The 18,846-nt window shown below is 56.4% G+C and overlaps 1 protein-coding gene across 11 annotated transcripts in view; it reads right to left on the minus strand.

Moving 5' to 3' along the window:
• The window catches only part of ANKMY1 (ankyrin repeat and MYND domain containing 1), a 52,831-nt gene that overhangs the window by 20,853 nt on the left and 13,132 nt on the right, over positions 1–18,846 (minus strand). For 6 of the 11 annotated variants that reach the window (XM_074316084.1, XM_074316080.1, XM_074316088.1 and 3 more), the window contains 9 exons: positions 16,902–17,045; positions 13,293–13,765; positions 11,289–11,505; positions 10,760–10,924; positions 7,754–8,136; positions 5,420–5,591; positions 3,014–3,154; positions 2,489–2,629; positions 412–519 (listed from right to left, as the gene is read on the minus strand). In XM_074316084.1, coding sequence (XP_074172185.1) covers positions 412–519; positions 2,489–2,629; positions 3,014–3,154; positions 5,420–5,591; positions 7,754–8,136; positions 10,760–10,924; positions 11,289–11,505; positions 13,293–13,765; positions 16,902–17,045 — 1,944 coding nt within the window. The remainder of the gene's footprint in view (positions 1–411; positions 520–2,488; positions 2,630–3,013; positions 3,155–5,419; positions 5,592–7,753; positions 8,137–10,759; positions 10,925–11,288; positions 11,506–13,292; positions 13,766–16,901; positions 17,046–18,846) is intronic. The other 5 variants (XM_074316106.1, XM_074316114.1, XM_074316110.1 and 2 more) reach the window with 4 other exon arrangements.

The raw sequence follows: 18,846 nt of genomic DNA on the forward strand, positions 1-18,846 counted from the left end.
GGATGTATGTATGGATGGATAAAGGATGGATGAAGGATGATGGATGGATGATGGATGGATGATGGATGGATGGATGAGGAATAAACACATTCCTTGGCAGCAGCAGGAGGTGGGAACCGGCCAGTGTAGCTTTCCCAGAGCACTGAGGAGTTGATGCCTAGGGCAGGCGGGGTTGTGGTCTATGCCCCCCCGAGGGAGCATCAACCCGGCTGAACCCTCACCTCATTGCTCACCTTCTTCTCTCTCCACCCTTCTCTCTCTGAGGAGCTCCGTCCACCGCAGAGGGGATCCACGCCCTTTATATCATGCTGTCCTCATGCCACCCCCACTAACAGCAGGCCCCAAAGCTTGGCAGGGAGGGGCACTGGAGAAGCCCGCAGGTGCCTGGTCAGGGGTGTGGGACACGCTCACCAGGTCGTTTCCACTGGCGATGGACAGGGAGAGAGGGGAGTGGCCACTCCACAGCAGGCTGGTGTTTGCTCGGTGTGACAGGAGCAGCCGGACAACATCTCTGGCACACTGCGTGGGGACAACAGGTCAGACAGCGGTGGCTCCTGTGAGCACCCAGCCCAGACCATTAACTCAGATGCCGTAACATCAGTTTGGTCACGTAAGTGCCATTGTCCCCATCCCAGCACCCTTCCTGGTGCCAAGAGTTCTGAATTCTGAGTTCTGAATTCTGGATCGGGGGTGGGGGGTCCTCAAACTGAGAAGATGTTCTCTAAACATTCGTCACTTCTGATGGAAACTAGGAAGGACAAGTGACATGTAAGTTATTTAGAGCTGTTTTCAAAGGGAGGGTACTAGTCAGGAGCATATGCCCAGGGCAGTGGGGCCAGGTGCAGAGTAGGGGTGGTCCATGGTCAGGGGTCCCGCAGGACACAGCATGTGAAAGGCAGCACAGCTGGAGAGTGGTGGGCGCCTCCCTGCCCTTCTCCCTGGCCTGCCGTTCCCCTCCTCCTCACCCTCTTCTCCCAGAAGTGCTCACAGGGAACCATCCTTGTGGCTTCTCCCCCCACCAGGACTCTGACCGCCTGGCTCCTGCACTGAGCTCTCTGTTGGCTCTGCCCCCGTCTACGGGTGTGCGCCCCATGGGCTGGCCCAACCGCTCTGTGAGCCCACGCCCCTGCCCAGCCTCACTGCCCAGGTCAAAGCTGTGCCAGCTGAAGTCTGCTGGGTGGTTCCTGGAAAAGCTTCCCCTCTTCCTGCCCCTGCTGGAAGGCAGATGTGATGGCTGGACTGCTGCAGCCCCCGCCTCAGCACTGGGACTGGAGGCTGGCCGTCTGTCCTTGACCTAGTGACGATGTCACCCCTAGTGCCTTCAAACGTTGCTTCCCCATAACTTTTCCAAGTCTGAAGTCAATACAAAGGACACAGTTGTGTGATGTGGAAAGCAGTGTGTTCAGAGTCCAGGCCTCGTACTTACTGGCCTGGGGCCTTGGCCAGCCTGGCTTTCTGGGCCTCGATGTCCCCTCAGAAGGTTGTGGGCAGGGCCGTGGCCCAGGCCCCAGGAGGCTTTGACAGGCAGGATGCTCTGAAGCAGGAAGGACTGTGGGTACCCCTCCCTCCCAGCACGGCCCAGGCACCACCCTGACACAGGTCTCACACTGTTGTGTCAGGGTGCCATGTGTGCCATCACCCTGTGCAGTGAGGCCGGCTGTGACTGTCATTTTATGGGAGGGTAAACTGAGGCTCAGCTTCCCATGTGCTTTGTGGCTTACTGGCCTGGGTGCACTGACCACTACATGGCAAAGCCGAGGGCTGGCTCCCCAGTTTGCCCTGTGCGCAGCCCAGCCACTCAGCTTCCTCTCACTGGGAGTTAATCCCCAAGGCCGATGGGTGGCAGTGCTGCAGGGCTGCAGGGATGGGTCCCTGCTGGGCCCAAGTCAGAGGGTGACTGAGGAGCTCAGGACAGTCACGGCCCAGGCCAGCCACGACCAAACAGTTGACCAGGTCCCACACGGAAAAAGTGATGTCTCACTGCAACCCACATGTATGCAGGCATGCGTGTGGACACGTGTCCCTAACCATGCTCTGAAATGACACTTGGACACGCCAGTCACATGCAGTGGCTTCTGATGGTTAGTATAGTGTTTTAACCTAGGAATTCTCTTCCGTTGTGGACAGGACCCATCCCATCCATCTGAAACCCACTCAGGCAGCTGGCCTGGGGGGGGCCAACACCCCAAGGTGTGCCCCTTAGACAGCCCAGCCCCCACCAGGGCTCCTGACTCATGGCCCTGCCCCCAACACACACACATACACACACACACACACACACACACGTGCACATACATCAGCCAAGCAGACACACACAGGCACATGCACACATGTATATACACATTCTGCCCTGTAAGTACAAGCTCACACACAGACATGTACACACATGCACACACGTGCACAGTCAGGTACACGCACCTACGTGGGCACACCCAGGGCACACACACATGCACACAGCTCCTGCCTGCCCTGGGAAGGCCCCGCTCACCCTGGGGTCGTCCTCCCGCTCACAGGCCACATGCAGAGCCGTCCTGCCCCCCTCGTCCGGGACCGATGTGTGCCCGCTGTAGTAGATTCTGGGTGGGCCTGCTTCATTGTTGAGCTTCAGGCTTGAAGGCAACAGGTCTAGCTGTGTGCACACAGAGGGGTCATTCCTGATGGCCAAGCCTCTCCCCAAGTGCCCAGAGAACTGCCACCTGCCAACAGGCCGGCCGCGAGCCCAGGCAGATGTCGCACTCCGGCACGGCCGCACTGCGGTCCGAGGGCTCCGGAGCAGGCTCCTCCGTGTCCTGAGCCGCCCAGCACCCCGTGGCCACAGTGGTTCCTGGCCCGCCTTGTGCTCTCATGTGGTAAGTACGCACATGCCGCAGACCCACACTGCTCTGACGGGCAGAACGAATCGACCTCGTTCGGGACAAATGAAAGGAAGTGAAATTTCGAACTAGACAGACGACACTGTGTACAGAGATCCCAAGCCCCCCGCACCCTGCCTGCCGGGCGGCAGATGACGCACCTTGACCAGTCTGTACACGTCGTCCTGGTCGGCGGCCCTGGCATCCACATCCGTGATGGCATGGAGCAGCAGCTCTGTTATCCTGATGCCCTCCTCCCCGGGAAGGGCGGCTGCAATGTGGAGGGGGGTCAGGGCCCCCAGCTGCAGAGGAAACATAGGGGTCCGTGAGGGCACAGTTCCGGGGGAGTGGCCCCCCACCGTGCGAGGGCGGTGAGGGCCTGTCCAGGGTGGATGCCCCATGCTTGCCCGAGATGCCCACAGCACTGCATTCTTGCTGGTGCCATCTGCCAGCAGGACAGTGAGGCCCGCCCACCATAGACCATGGACATGTCCATTCCAATTCATAAGATGCTTCCACCTACCATTGACAGGAGTGCAGGCCCTGGCGAACCAGCTTCATCTGAGACCGACTGTGCCTACCTTCCTCTAAGAAAGGCCCCTGTCCTCCCTGCCAGGCCCTTGTTCAGATGCCACCACACAGATGGCCACACAGCTCCCAACACCAGTCCCCACCCCAGCCTGTCTTTCTCCACCCATGGCAGCCTTCTGGCCATCAGCTGAGACAGTCATGGAGGACTGTCTCTGGACAATGCTGAGTCAGTGCTAGCGACACAGCGATGGTCAGGGGACCTGGTCCTGGAGGGAGCACAGCCAACTCGGAGAGAGACCCTCTTCCAGAGCACACAGTGTACCTCAGGCCAAGGTGGAGGACTCAGCAACCCTAAAACAGGATGACACTGTACAGAGACCCTGGGAACAGAAGGGGCCCTTGGAGAAAGGCTGGGAAGATGCTCAGAAACCACTGGCATTATTCCACTGTGCATAGGGAGGAGTGGGCAGTCTCCTGGCACCTGGGCAATGCTGCTCAAACATCTTAATAAAGCAGGACTTCCACTTGAAAGATGAGTGTAAATAACAGATTCTTGATTGGGGATGGATGGATGGATGGATGGATGGATGGATGATGGATGGATGGATGATGGATGGATGATGGATGATGGATAGATGATGGATGGGTGATGGATGGATGATGGATGGATGGTGGATGTGGATGGATGATGGATGGATGATGGATGGATGGTGGATGTGGATGGATGATGGATAGATGATGGATGGATGATGGATGGATGATGGATGATGGATGATGGATGGATGATGGATGGATGATGGATGATGGATGATGGATGATGGATGGATGATGGATGGATGATGGATGATGGATGATGGATGGATGATGATGGATGATGGATGATGATGGATGATGGATGGATGGATGGATGATGGATGATGATGGATGATGGATGGATGGATGGATGATGGATGGATGATGGATGATGGATGATGGATGATGGATGATGGATGATGGATGATGGATGATGGATGATGGATGGATGGATGATGGATGATGGATGATGGATGATGGATGGATGGATGATGGATGATGGATGGATGGATGGATGGATGATGGATGATGGATGATGGATGGATGATGGATGATGGATGGATGATGGATGATGATGGATGATGGATGGATGGATGGATGGATGATGGATGATGGATGGATGATGGATGGATGGATGGATGGATGGATGGATGGATGATGGATGGATGATGGATGGATGATGGATGATGGATGATGGATGGATGATGGATGATGGATGGATGATGGATGATGATGGATGATGGATGGATGGATGGATGGATGGATGATGGATGGATGATGGATGGATGATGATGGATGGATGATGGATGGATGATGATGGATGATGGATGGATGATGGATGGATGATGGATGGATGATGGATGGATGATGGATGATGGATGATGGATGGATGATGGATGATGGATGGATGGATGGATGGATGGATGGATGATGGATGGATGATGGATGGATGATGGATGGATGATGGATGATGGATGATGGATGGATGATGGATGGATGATGGATGAGTGAGTGATGTCTGTGCCGAGTTTAACGGCTATAACCTCAGTCAGTTTCAAAGACAGAGTTTAATCAGAAAGCTTCACAAGTTATTCTGAGTTGTCCTGGATCTTACAAAACTCCTACTTTCCCGCACTAGTTGACCTTATACCCAGAAGAGAAGGAAATAAATGGCCTGGCTAAGGGGCCAGGAAGGTGAGACCTTCCTGCCGCTGACGGTGGGCTGGAGCCAAACCAAACCTTTGCACCATCAACACCTCTGAGTACAGCAAAGAGCCTGAAAGACTGTGAGGAGCAGGGTCCCATAACCAGGGAAGCAGAACAGAAGGTGCGGGGAACTTCAAAACCAAATGCTCTGACCTCACATTATGAACTGCCGGCTGCAGCCTGTGCCTCCCACCTCGCTCCCCACACCGCGGACACTACCTGGGGAGCGGGGGGGGGGGGCTTCCCCAGGGGCCCACCTTGCGTGGAAACTGGATGTCAGTCCTGGCGCCTTTCTCCAGCAGCAGCTTTACCCCGTCCACGTCCCCGGCCTTCACAGCTAAGAACAGGACCTGTAGGGGCACGCGGCACAGGTTGGGGTCAGCGCCTCGCTGCAGCAGGAGGTTGATGGTCAGCCATCTGTTTCTGTGTCTGGAAGGATCAGCATGACATGGTCAGAGGCGCTGCCTGGACAGCACCCCCGGGCGGGACAGGCTGCTCATTAAACCCTGAGCCCAAGGGTCCTGCCATCTCAAGACCTCAGGCCCCTACCCGGGGGCCAGGACAACCCATCCATCACCAAACCACCCTAAGTGGGCCGGCTGGCCAAGCACAAGTCCAGCTGTGCCCTGCCTGGCTTCAGCCCTGGGGGTCACTTAGCCTCATGGAGGTCACCTGTGAGCTGGGGTGTGGGGTAAGGACCAGCCTTCCCTCCTGGGGTGGCTGTGAGGCGAAGACCTAGAATGTGAAGGGCACAAGGTTGTACCATGCACAGCAGATGTGCACACGCACTGCACAACACATACCAGTACAGATGTGCACACATCTACTGCATAACACATACCAGTACAGATGTGCACACATACACTGCATAACATGTACCAGTACAGATGTGCACACACACTGCATAACACACACCAGTACAGATGTGCACACATGCACTGCACAACACACAACACATACAGATGTGTACACACACACCATGTACAGCAGACATGCACACACACGTACTGTACACACAGCACACATACACTGACACACAGGCACACACTGTCACACACAGTCACTCATATCACATACACACACACATACACATAGTGGCACACACACAGACATGCACGTCTTACGAGGCACACAGAGCTGGCCCCAGGGGGTGCTGTGCCGAGACCTGGGGGCCGTGTGAGTGCCAGGTGAGTGGGCTGGGATAGCAGCCCCCTGGGAGGGAGAAGGTCAGGGAGGAGGGTGCCTGTGGTGAGAAGCGGAGCAGGCGATGAGAATGGCTGAGGGCGCGGGTAGACGGCCGGGGTGGCCGGTCACGCTGACCCCAACACCAGCACAGAACCGGGGCTGGGGGGGTGGAGGGGGAAGAAGTCCCTGGAGAGCCAGGTCCATCTAGAGCAGCAGTTGTCAAACTTCCGGCTCTCAGGACCCCTTTCCACTCTTAAAATTCTTTGAGGATCCCAGAGTGTTGATTTACGTGGGTTCTATCCTTCTATGTCTGCTGCGTTACAAATTAAAACTGAGACATTTTTCAAATACTAATACCTTTACAAAGTAACAGTGGCAAACCCAGTGCACGTTACATAAAACATTTTTCTGGAAAATGTGTGCTTAGCTGCACTGGAACCCTGCCCTGCGAGGGGTCCTAGCCTGAGGAAGCCTGTGACATTGGGACTTGGTCGTGTGGACGGAACTGCCTCACGGAGGTTGTCCCAAGCCTCCCGGTGTCGTGGACAGTGGGTGCTGCATGAAAATGCTGCAAACCTGATTTTCCCTTGGGAGCGGGGATGTCATCCCTGTAACACACACGGTAAACTGTCCTCTGTAAAGCGAAAGGCTGACTGTTCAGAAGAGGGAGTGACCCATGTGCCAGCCGCTGCTCTGTCCCACAGTGGCCCGTGGAGAAAGACGGTGACTGTGCAGCCCCCGCCACCGAGCACTGCCTCCCTCCGCAAAGTCTCTCCTGCGGTTGGAGGGACAGTGCTTCAGCGTCCTTCCCTTGACACACACAATTAGAGGCGTGGGCTGCCCGGCCAGGATTTAATAAACAACTCACTTCTACTGCTCCGTAAATGCATTTCCAAGTGTAACACATTGTCTTGTGCACGTGGGCATGTGAAGGAATGTGGTGCAAATGTCACCCAGCTGTCACACAACAGTCGGGATCATGGTGAGAACCGTTTCAACCTTGCAGATTCCCTGAATGGGCCGGAGACACCCAGGGGTACATGGGCCACTCTGAGAACTGCTGGTCTAGACTGTGAGGGCAGGGGTATGTGGCGGGTGACGGTGAACTGTACGTGTGGGTGTATGTGGGGGGGGGCGAGTGTGTGGCATCTGTGTGAGACCCTGTGTGGCACCCATCGCCTGTGGGCCAGACTGGGGCACAGTTCCTAGACTCTCCCCTGCCCATCTCATGCTGTAGCCAGGCCCCTAGCACTGAGCCATCCGAGGGCCACCCTGAGACCCCACGGAGATAAGGTGCAGAAGGGCCACCAGGGCTTCCCTGCAGCCTCTGAAGCATGCCCTCCCTCTGAGCATGCCACGCCCACCTGCCCGCCGCCACCCGCCACTGCCCACCCACCAGCACCTACTCCGTCATGGACAGCGCCATCTGCCTCATGGTCCCCTTGTCAGAGCTGGTGTCGCCAAAGGAGCGGACCTGGAGCATGCTGTGGGCCCAGGCGCTCTTCTCCAGGACGTCCCGGGAGAGCTCGAGGGACAGGTTGTACACACACAGGTTGGACTCGAAGTTCGTCTCGTGGCTGCCCAGCGTGCTCCTGTCCAGGTTCCCCAACCCGACGTCCACGTTGCTGATGCTGCCCTTCGGCGACATGGACTCCCGTCTCTGGGAGCGGCCCCTCGGGTCGACGGCCTCCTGGTCGCCTCGGGCGGGGACCAAGGCCTCATGGTGAAGTGAGTCCAATTTGCAGAATAAAGAGGAATCCTTTCGAGCTGCTGAGAGTTTCAGAGCTTCCTTTGGAAAGCACCCAAACAAAGTACCATCAGAAGGAAGTAGCATGACAACCCCATTGCACACCTCCTGTAGACGGAGCTGAACTCACGGCAGGGAGTGGCCTTCAGCACCTGGGCTCTGCCCAGCGCCTTCGGGGGAACCCTCAGAGGGGGTGCAGATGCCTCGGAGCATCGCACACAAACCTGGGCCACACAGCGGCCACCAGCCACACACGGACAAGCGCCCAGAATGAAACCTGCCCGGCACTGGGTGCACGGAAGTGTGAGAACACCAGACAGATGCTAAAACGTCTCCGTGGGGGTCGTCATCCTGGCTACACCCCCAAGTCAGAGACTCAGGATACACCAGATTGAACCAAGTGCATTACTAAAGCTAGTGCCACCTTTCACCTTTTCTGTGTGGCTCCTTGGAAGGTTTAAGTCATTCGCGGGGCTCCATTGTGGCTCTGAGGGGGCCTTGCCCTCCCTCTCGGTCCCACAGCCTCCCTTCTCCAAGGGGGGGCCCTGGACCAGTGTCAGCACCGCCAGTCCCTGGGCCCCACCCCAGACCCACGAGGCAGAAATGCCGGGGGTGGGGCCAAATTACTTTTTGTGATTGTTATTTTGGTAAAGGGTCAGACAGTAAATAGTTAAGGTTTTGTGGGTCTGGGGTGGGGCCCAGGGAAATTTAAGAATTTTAAGATGAGAATTAAAAGACTTTAATTTAAGAAATTTAAGATGAGAATTAAAAGACTTTGTGGACTCCTGATTCCTTCAGCAAGAATGAATTTCCTCCAAGTGAACGAGGACTCCCTTGGGTGCAGGGTCCCTGAGAACCATCAGCCCCCGCCCCCCAGGATGGGGTGCTTCTTGCCTGCCCGCCCACCCTGCTCCTTCCCCTGCTGGCTCCATGCAGACCCCTGAGCCCACGCTCACGGCCCCGGGCTGGAGAGGCTGTCCAATCCCAGGAGCTCCCACTGAAGGACCAGAATGACCGCTACCTCTGTTCACAGGGTCACCTTTCACCTTGAAAGTCAGTCATTCTTATATGTGAACAACTTCTGACGAAGAAAAATGGAGTATACATACCAATTAGACACAAATTAATGCTGCTATAAAAGCAAAGCAGATATCACAGCCCTAGTTTCCAAACCCTCTCCCTTCAATTTTCTGCCACGTTCTTGTCAATCCGACTGCTCATAGCAGAGCGTCTGGAAACAGCCTGAGTGTGGTGCCCTTGAGAACTCTACCGAAAAGGAAACACGGAGGCGCATGCACTGCAGGCAACACCTGCACCCAGGACCCCCAGGACAACGGCTCGGGCCTTCTCCCCACCGGCACCTCTCACTACGAGGTCAGGCTCATGGCCTCCTTCAGCCACCCAGGACTTGAACTTGAGAAGAGGGGACAGATGGAGTGTCTGGTAACCCAAGAAACTCTGCCTGCCAGGGGCACAGGTCGGATGGTGAGTAAATGCCTTTCCTCAAGAAAGAGATTCCGGACATTGGGAGGGCGTGAGCGATGAACAGAGACTTGTCTGGCCAAGGGGGCCTTTTTCCGGTTGAACTCGCCATCCAGCAACACACAGGAGGACCCCGGGCCCCATCAGATGAAGCCCTCAGCCCCTCCAAAGGCTTCCGGGTGGAATCAGTCCCGGCCCGGCCGGCCTTGCATGGCTGACAATCGGGGTCAGGGTCCAGGGTCTGCTCCTGAGGGTTGGGGAGCCTCCCCTTATGGGTGCAGCTCCTCTGCCCACACGCAGGGCATGTGGACCCCACGTGTCCCCTGCACTACAGAGAGCTGGGCCCTGCGCTGTGACTTGTCCTCAAGCCTGGACTGGAAAGGGGGCGGGTGTAAGATGGTGCCACGGCCGAGCAGAGAACAGTTTAGAGGTTCCTCAACTGATGAAACACAGGACTATCACGTGACCCACCAGGCCACTTCTGAGTGCAGTCACGTGCCACTTGATGATGGGGACACAGCCTGAGAAATGTGTCGTTAGGCCACTTGGTTGTGCGAACACCACGGAGACACTCACACCCTGGATGGCACGTCCTGGCCTGGGGCCGCCCACGGCACACCCACGCACACCCGCGTGCACACCCATGGCTCACCGGCACGTACACCCACGGCACACCCCCGCCCTACAGTACATCACGTCGCACACGCTCGTTGGCCCAAACGCCATCATGTGACACACGCTGCATATCCCCACAACACCCGGAAGCAGGGTGCAAAGCAGCGTTTTCCCAGGGACCTTCCGGGCAGCATAGCTCACAACAGGCAGAGGCGGGCCTCCCAGCCCCCTCCCACGGCGTCTCCTCTCCTGAGGTCCCCTTTCCTCCAGGAGGGGTCTCCAGCCCTGAGCTGCTGTGCACATGGCTCGTAAGGACACACGTCCCTAGGCTGCCTGGCAATGAGCTCAGAAAACCTTCGTGAGTGTGCAGGCTCCGCCCCTACTTCCGGCTGCCCCACCACCACCACCACCACCAGCCTTATTGTCATTCCACCCCATCTGAACCTGGTCTGTGCAAGGAGGGGAGGCTGGTGGGCAGCTGGGACGTGAGACAGAGGGATGGACGGTGGGGGCCGGGGGGCCGGGTGGACAACGGACGCTGGGCCTCCCGTGGGGCTGACAAGCTGACCTGGGACTTGGGCACCGTCCTCTCGGCCACGTTGGGCTGGAAGGACCTGGTCGGGTAGTAGAGGAGGAAGCACATGCTGAGTGGCGTGAGGCCCTCGTCCGTACACTTGTTCACATCGGCCCCGCTGTCCAGCAGCAGGCTGATGATGCCAGAGTGGCTGTGAACCTGGAGGGAGAAGGCGCCCTCAGCGAGGGGCAAGAAGGGCACCTGACACTCACTTGGGACACAGCCTCCCCCAGGAAGGCCCCATGCCAGGCCTGAACTGGGAGTGACACAAGCTCTCACTCAGGCTTGGCAAAGGGACAATGTGACACGTGACTGAGGCATGAGAAGACTGACGTGTCCCCAACCCCTCTTTCCACTTGACCCTGTACGTCTCACTTAGGGGCTGGGAAGACAGCGGGTTCACAGGGGGGAGAAGGGTCCCCACCCACCCGAGGTGCCATCACTCAGGGCCCTAAGGGGTCAGTGTCCCTGCAGGACGACCCTGCAGCCAACACAGACACGGGGGAGGGGGAGGGGTGCTCACAGCGGCCGCAGCGAGCACAGTGTAGCCCTGCACATCAGCCACGTCGGGGCTGGCAAGGCCGTCCCTCAGCACCCCGTAAATCCAGTCGCAGTCCCCTTCCTCGGCCTTTAGGATCATCTGCCTGGAAAGCTGCTCCTTGGGCCCGGGGCGCGCGAAGCCACTCCGGTCCCCCTCCAGGATGGCCCCCATGTTCCAGCTGGTGTGCACCTTCTTGTTCCTGGCAACACAGGAGCTTCCGTGGGGTGAGGGCAGCTCTGGTCCCAAAACTGACCACCAGTGCGGCCTCCCTCCCACTCTTCCTCTCCTAGGTCCTTGTCCCCCCCAAATGTCCCCAGCCCTCTTCCCTCCCCTCACCCTGAGCCCTGGGGGCTGCCCCGCTGGCCAGCATGGTCAGCGTGGACGTGGCGTAGCGGGGGTCACACAGCCTGCAGGTGAAGATGCTCAGGCCACCCGTCTGCCCTGAGCGGATGACTGTGAGGAGACCCTGTGCATTCCTGATTCATCCGGTCCCTCCGCGTGTGCTGGGAAAGGGGCTCTCCCAGCAGCCCTGGGGGGAAGGCCAGGCACACACATGGGCCCTGTACTCGGCACTGAGCACCCACATTCCACCTCTGCTCATTCAGTTTCCTGCTTGAGCAGAGAACATGCAAGTCCCATGGCTCATTCACCACATACAGCGAAGCCTCCTGTGCACATAACATCCGTCATGGTCAAGAACCTGTGGTTTATGGGAACTTCTGTACCCACCAGTCACCAACAAGTACAAGCTCAGCTCAGTTTACGGGATGGATGGATGGATGGATGGATGGATGGATGGATGGATGGATGGATGGGTAGGTGGATGATGGTTGGGTAGGTGGATGGGTGGATGGGTGGATGGATGGATGGATGGGTGGATGGATGGATAGATGGATGGATGGATGGATGGGTAGATGGATGGATGGATGGGTGGATGGGTGGATGGGTGGATGGATGGATGGATGGATGGGTGGATGGATGGATAGATGGATGGATGGATGGATGGATGGATGGATGGATGGATGGATGGATGGGTAGATGGATGGATGGATGGGTGGATGGGTGGATGGGTGGATGGGTGGATGGGTGGATGGGTGGATGGGAGGATGGGTGGATGGGTGGATGGATGGGTGGATGGGTGGATGATGGATGCCTAAGTAGACACTCATGCTCACAAAACATGCTCTAAAACAGTTTAGTGATATCTGAAGACAAAGTTTAAGAAGGATTAAAATATTCTCGAAAATTTTAACTTAAAAAGTCAGTTTTTCTCCGGTGGATGCTAACTTGCCCAGGGCTGTGGGTGTGGGGGCATCTGTGGAGAGCGACAGAGCGGCTCCGGCCTTTCCCAGCCATCTTTGGAGAAGCCAGGGCCCGGCCACACCCAGCCCACTGCCGCCCTGCTCTCCCACCCTTGGCTCTCTGGCCAGATGGGTGTTAAGGCATCATGGGACTAACTCGGGTGGACCTTGTGCAGGGACTTGACCATCTAGTCACAGACATGACTCTGCAGAGATCAGGGCACTAGCTCTGACCTACACGTTAGAAACACGCACAAGGTCCCAGGACCAGGACATGAAGTCAGCCCCGTGAGCTCAGGAGTTTGTACTACTCCACGCCCCCTTCCAGGCCCTACTCCGCTAGCGCCCGCCCTGGCTCCACTCCCACCAAGCAAGTTCCTGACCACTGCTCACCACCCCCGCCCCCGCCCTCCCCAGCAGGCCAGAGGGATGCGGGATCCCCATGCCCCTGCCGGGCTGGCCCCGCACAGCCCTCCCGCACTCAGCACGCAGCCCACAAGCCCCAGCACGGCTCCCCCATAGCCTTCGCCATCCCGTGGAATCACTCTGTCAGAAGGCAGACAGCGCAGTGCATTTCCGCTAACCTGACACACACCCTGAAAGCCACTCAGCCAGGCGCCAGGGCTGCCAGGAGGGGAAGTGGGTCCCCAGACCTCGCATGAGGATGAACCGCCGCACTGATTACCTGAACTTGTAAACTTGCTTGTGCATCTTGATCATTAAAGGGGTCTCGTTTCTGATAAACCAGGGCTCCCCGTCCTCTACAAGCGGAGGGACCTCGTGGAGGAAGATCCAGGCGTCCAGGTCTTCGCGCAAAGAGCGGGTCAGGGGCATGTGGCTGTGGTCGGTCGAGTAGATGTGTGTTTCCGGAGGCAGAGTTAGGTCGTCGTTCAGCAGAAACCGCTTATAGTCGTAGAAAAAGGGGTCCTGCTCCTCATGCAGGTCCCACTGCATGGTCTCCTCATCCGTGAGGCTGAGTCTGGCGGGACAGTGCGTGAGGAAGGCCTCAAACTCGGGGTACCTGTGTAGGGAGAAGCCGCTGGGAATCCCCGTGCACAGCTTCACCAGGTTCTCCCGGAACCACAGCCCCACATCCTGGCTGCCGTCAGGGTGGGTCTCCACACCCGGCCCGAAGCGCTGGTCCGCTTCGTACAGCCCCTGCGAAACAGAACCGGGCGGACAGCAGAGAGAACTCAGCGGGGCGGCCTACTTCGTCTCCCGATTCTTAAAATCCAAAGAAGAAAACGTATTTGTAAGAAATGCATGCATTTGATCAACTGGTACTCACTGGTCTTAGTATGCCCCAGGCACAGGGACCAAAAGCAAACGTGTCGCTAGGGAAGGCTCTGGGGATAGAGGTGGCGCTAAAGGCTGGCGGGCAGGTGGGGACATGACCGGGGCTCTCAGGGTGGAAGTGCGTTGTGATGCCATGAGGGGCTGGTACTCCAGCAGCGTGTGGGGTAGAGGCACCAGGCACCAGATGACACAGGCCCCAGCAGGTGTGAGGGAGGAGGAAGAACACCCTTGCTGCCTGGGAGCCCAGCAGAGTGCAGCACTTCCTGGGCCTTTCTGGATGCTTCCACCAGGTGTGGAGAGGGAAGAGCCAGGAGGGCCAGAACAGAAACAAGGAGGTGCAATGCGGCCCCCTCGACAAGGGAACCATCGCAGGACCAGAGTTCTGCCCAGGAAGCACAGAGAAAGGCCCAGATTCCCAGGGAAGTAATCTTTCCTGAGATGGCAATGAAGGACGCCTGGAGGTCATAGGAAGGCAGAGGAAGTCACCTGGGCCTGAAACAGTGGGACATACACATCACTCCCTGAGCTGTGCCCTCATCTGTGAACAGGAAAGGCAGCTCCTACTCAGTTCTCCATCTGTTCCACACACCCGTCCGGGTACCTCTGGCTGCAGTCCTGGGATTTGGCACCATGGATAGGATGGATAGGATGTAAGGCTTCGCTCTGCGTGGCCCTGCCCACAAGAAGCTCCCAGTCTAGAACATGTGGCAGAAGATGGAATGAATAAGCAAAACGCACTGAGGGTGACTTCATTGTGCAAAGAGGTTGGGGTACGGGCAAGAATCTGCAGAATGGCAATGGGACACGAAGTGCCACCAGAGTCTGTGAAAGTGGCCCAGTGGGGTGGGAGGGAGGGTGGGGTGTGTAGAGAGGTGAGGGGAATGGCATAAGGAGAGTGTCATTGGGCAGGTGTTAAGCCACAAGATTGATGGGCCTGGAAGAAAGACTAGGGGCAGAGCAAGAAAAGGGGGTGCAGGGTAGGGGAGGCAGGCAGTGGGGAAGCAGCAGCTGCAGATCTGTGCAGAGCCCAAGGTGCCTGTATCCCTGAGCCAAGGGCTCCGGGTCTAGAAACCTATCGTGAGGAAGTAACCTGTCATCCAAGCTCTAATCACAAGTGTGGTCACACAGCGCGCATCACAGCAGCAAAAACGCTAATGAGCCAATGATTAAACAAGGAGGGTGTGTCCACGGGATGCAACCTTTACATTTTGTGTTTTTGATAGCTGTTTACTTTTTGAGCAAACACTTTCTCTCCCAGAAAAGCATCCCAAGATCACCGGCAGAACACAGCAGGATTCATGAGCAAGGCCACGACCCCGCCCTGCCTGGGGGCCGTCCCCACATCACCATCCTTCCCACGAGAGGCAGGAAACCCAGGGGAGTGTGCTGTATGGGAGGGTGGTGTGTGTGCATATTTATTCAACACCTGTAAATGCGAAGCTAAGACTACAAAACATCAGCAATGATGAGGGAGGAATCAGAGCCAAGAGAAAAGGATGGATGCTGACTCCGGGGGGGGGGTGGTGGCAGGGGGGCTTTGTTTGGGAAAATATCAGTTTTTTAACATAATTACAAAAAAACTAAAGCTAAATTCTAACAATAGAATCCTAAAACATGGAAGCAAAACAACGCACCATAAGAATGGCCAAAATTGTGAAAGCTGACAACACCAAGATGAGTGAAGACGTGCAGAAACTGGAAATTTCACAGAGTGATGTTTGAAATGGATGGTGCCTTTAAAAAGCACCAGGCAGTTTCTCGTACTTACTACACACTTAACATATGACTAGTCCCTACTCACACTATTTGTCCAAGTGCAAATTAAGACTTACGTCCACATGAAGACTGGTAATCGAAAGCTCTTAGCAGCTTTATTCACAATGACCAGACACTTGCAAGAACTCAAATGTGCAGCTATTCGTGAATCAATAAAAAACGTCTTCTGTCCATGTGATGGAGTACTGCTCCATAACATAAAGAAATGAACTACAGCAAGATGCATGAATCTCAAGAATCACGCCCTGAGCCAAAGAAAGCAAAGATCAGATACTATGCACTGTAGGATTCCGTTCATGTGAAGTTATAGGAAAGGGGGAAACTACAGTGATGAAAACCAGGTTAGAGGTGGTTAAGGGCTGCAGGGTGGGGGTGGAGCTCGAGCAGGGAACCTGGAAGTGGGATGTTTACACACACACACGTACACACAGAAACCCACCTGTATGTGTGTGTGTGCATGTAAACTGGAGCGCACCCACACGTGTGCCAGCCGGGGGTGGCTAAGCTGTGGCGGCCCTTCAATGGACTACTCAGCACAAAGAAGGGGAAAGCTCTCCATACACACAACTACACACATGAATCTCAGACGCATTTTGCAAAGTGAAAGACACTAACTCAAAGGCTACGTATCGTGTGATTTCATGGACATGGCCTTGTGCAAAGGCCACGTTACAGGCAAAAAGGCATGGGACGAGGGCTGGGGGTAGAGAGGAGACCTGGTACCCAGGGACACAGGGTCCTGTTTAGGGAGTGGAGCTGCTCTGAGTCTTGAGTGTGGCCGTAGTTACACAGCTCTGTGCTCCAAACCTTCAGAACTGTATACTAAAGCGGGTGAATGTCACTGTAAGCTGTAGTGAAAGAAGGAAAAAGGGGTCTGTATTTGCAAAACCAGGAATGTTCTCCAGAAAAAAAAAGGCAAGTTGCAAAACAGTATACATAGATTGAGCCAGCTCATGTATAATAAGTAAATATTTAGGTGCATTTACTGTTCAGTCTAAGATACATACAACTTGCTAATATCGCGTCCCCTACTCAAGAGACTTTCAATTTCTTCTCGTTTTGTTGTCATTTTCACTTCCATGTGCCATACTATTGGTATCATCATAATCATTAAAAATTAGAAACAAACTTCCCCAGAACCTAAATAGCGTTTGTCCAGTGGCCTGCACACATGGCAGCCCCACCCCCGCACCTGCACACACACAAGGCCTTGCCCCCTCACCTGGAAGAGACCTGTCTTCGTGTACATGGTGCCATAGCCTTCTCGGGAGCTGAGGTAAAACATGCCAGTGAAACTGGAGCCGTCTGGCCACGTGTAGGTGCCAAAGCCGTGACAGTGGTCCCGGTAAAACTGCCCTTGGTAGGACTGTGGACAGAGAGCTGGGTGACGGGCGTGTCTGAGCAGCTACCCCTCACGACTCAGAGCCTTACAGGACAGGCTCTGGCTGAGCCACCGCCTGGCCAGCAATGAATGGGGACTACTGGGATGGTAGCCTCATGGGGTGCTTGGCCACAGGGTCCCCTTCAAGTTTGGGTGGCCAGTGTGACAGAGCTGATCACCCAAATCACGCAGAGCAGGTGCCAGGCGGCCAGCCCCCGGTGGCCACACTCTCCCTGCCCTGGCACCAGTGGGGGTGTTGGGGGAGGTGTCGGAAATGCCCAGACATCCTGTCAGCAAAGAAGGGCCATGGCCAGGTTGCTGCCAACCTTGGGTTTGGGCAGGATGTGTCTCTACTCAGCTCCAGCCGAGGCTCAGCCCTCACCCTGCCTGGCTCCCGCGCAGGTTCATAGGCAGCAGCCTCGGGTCACCAGCTTAGCCCTGGTGGGGATGGGGCGGGGGCCCTGGCTGGGAACATGGGTGTGACTTTGACATTGAGGCCATGGATGGGCCTCTGTCTGTGTTACGGGTGGGCCTATTGGGGCCCCTCCACTGGGGCCCCAGCAGGAAACAAGAATGTGATGTCCAATCGCCAGGGCCAACTGTCCTGCCTGTCAGACTGCTGCCTCCTACCCAGAAGCAGGCGGGGTCAGCACGAAGGCAGCCGTCCGTGCTCGCAGACCACTCTGCATGGAGGGGACGCGGCTGTGGCCTGCTTCAGTGTCCCTTCTCTTTCCTCTGACAATTGAGATGACTCCCCACAGGTTTTTCAGTGGGCCGACCCTACCCCCCAGGCACATGTGACCCAGCCTGGCCAGCCAGAGGACTCCTGACCCCTGGCCCCAGCCTTGATTTGAGTTTGGCCACGGGACCCATCCACAAGCCAGACAAGTGTACTGCTGGGGCCTTTTCTCACTTCCAGAGTGTGTGATACCACCCCCGGGGGTTCACCAGATGATGGAAGGTCAGTCTTGCCCCCCCTCACCACCTGCCCATGGAGATGTGGAGAGAGAGGGCCTGGTGGGTCTTTAGAACCCCTGGACCCAGACACACCGGGGGCTACATGCCCCTGTGATGCACTTTCAGTTACAAGAGTCAACAAAGGCCCTCTTTGGTTTCAGCCAGGTCTAATTTGGGTTGTCGGTTACTCCTCCTGGCAGTGCCAGGGCACTAGGCTGGGCATTTCCCATCTTCTTCCAACATTCAATTTGTACGATGTTATGGGGAGTATAAGAGCCTATTCAACTAAAAAAATCCTATGTTGCAAATCATCTATGTAGGACAGCAAGAGGGACATTCAACCCTCAGCATGAAGAGAGGTCCGTACACCCCCCAGCACTGGGCAAATGTCTCCACGCTTCCCTCCATGGGCCTCTGCACAGACGGAGGCCTCATCTGACCAGCAGCATGGACATGCGTGGTCCTGTGGGTCAAACACACTTCACGTGGTCGAGGTCATTGCTCGGAGCGCCAGCCCCCTTCCTTCCGGCCTCTGGGGTTCACAAGCTGCCATGGCCTCACAAGCATTGCTCGGTGGACCCAGAGGTCCATGCCAGGCAGTCACGAAGCTGGCGCTTCACTTCAATGCCCCCCTGCTGTGGCCTTCCTTCCCAGGGAGAACCCAGGCGACCTGTCAGGAGGACAGGTCGATGGGCCCAAACCTCCCAGCACCGCGAGGGCAGCCGAACCACTGGGCAGCACAATTTGGGGTAAATGAAAACTAGTCGAAGACTAAAGAAACAAATGCTGATCAAGAGTCAGTGCTTGAATCACTAAGGTCCTGGTGACC

The sequence above is a fragment of the Rhinolophus sinicus genome, linkage group LG01, assembly GCF_036562045.2.
Source record: "Rhinolophus sinicus isolate RSC01 linkage group LG01, ASM3656204v1, whole genome shotgun sequence".
NCBI classification, from domain to species: Eukaryota; Metazoa; Chordata; class Mammalia; order Chiroptera; family Rhinolophidae; genus Rhinolophus; species Rhinolophus sinicus.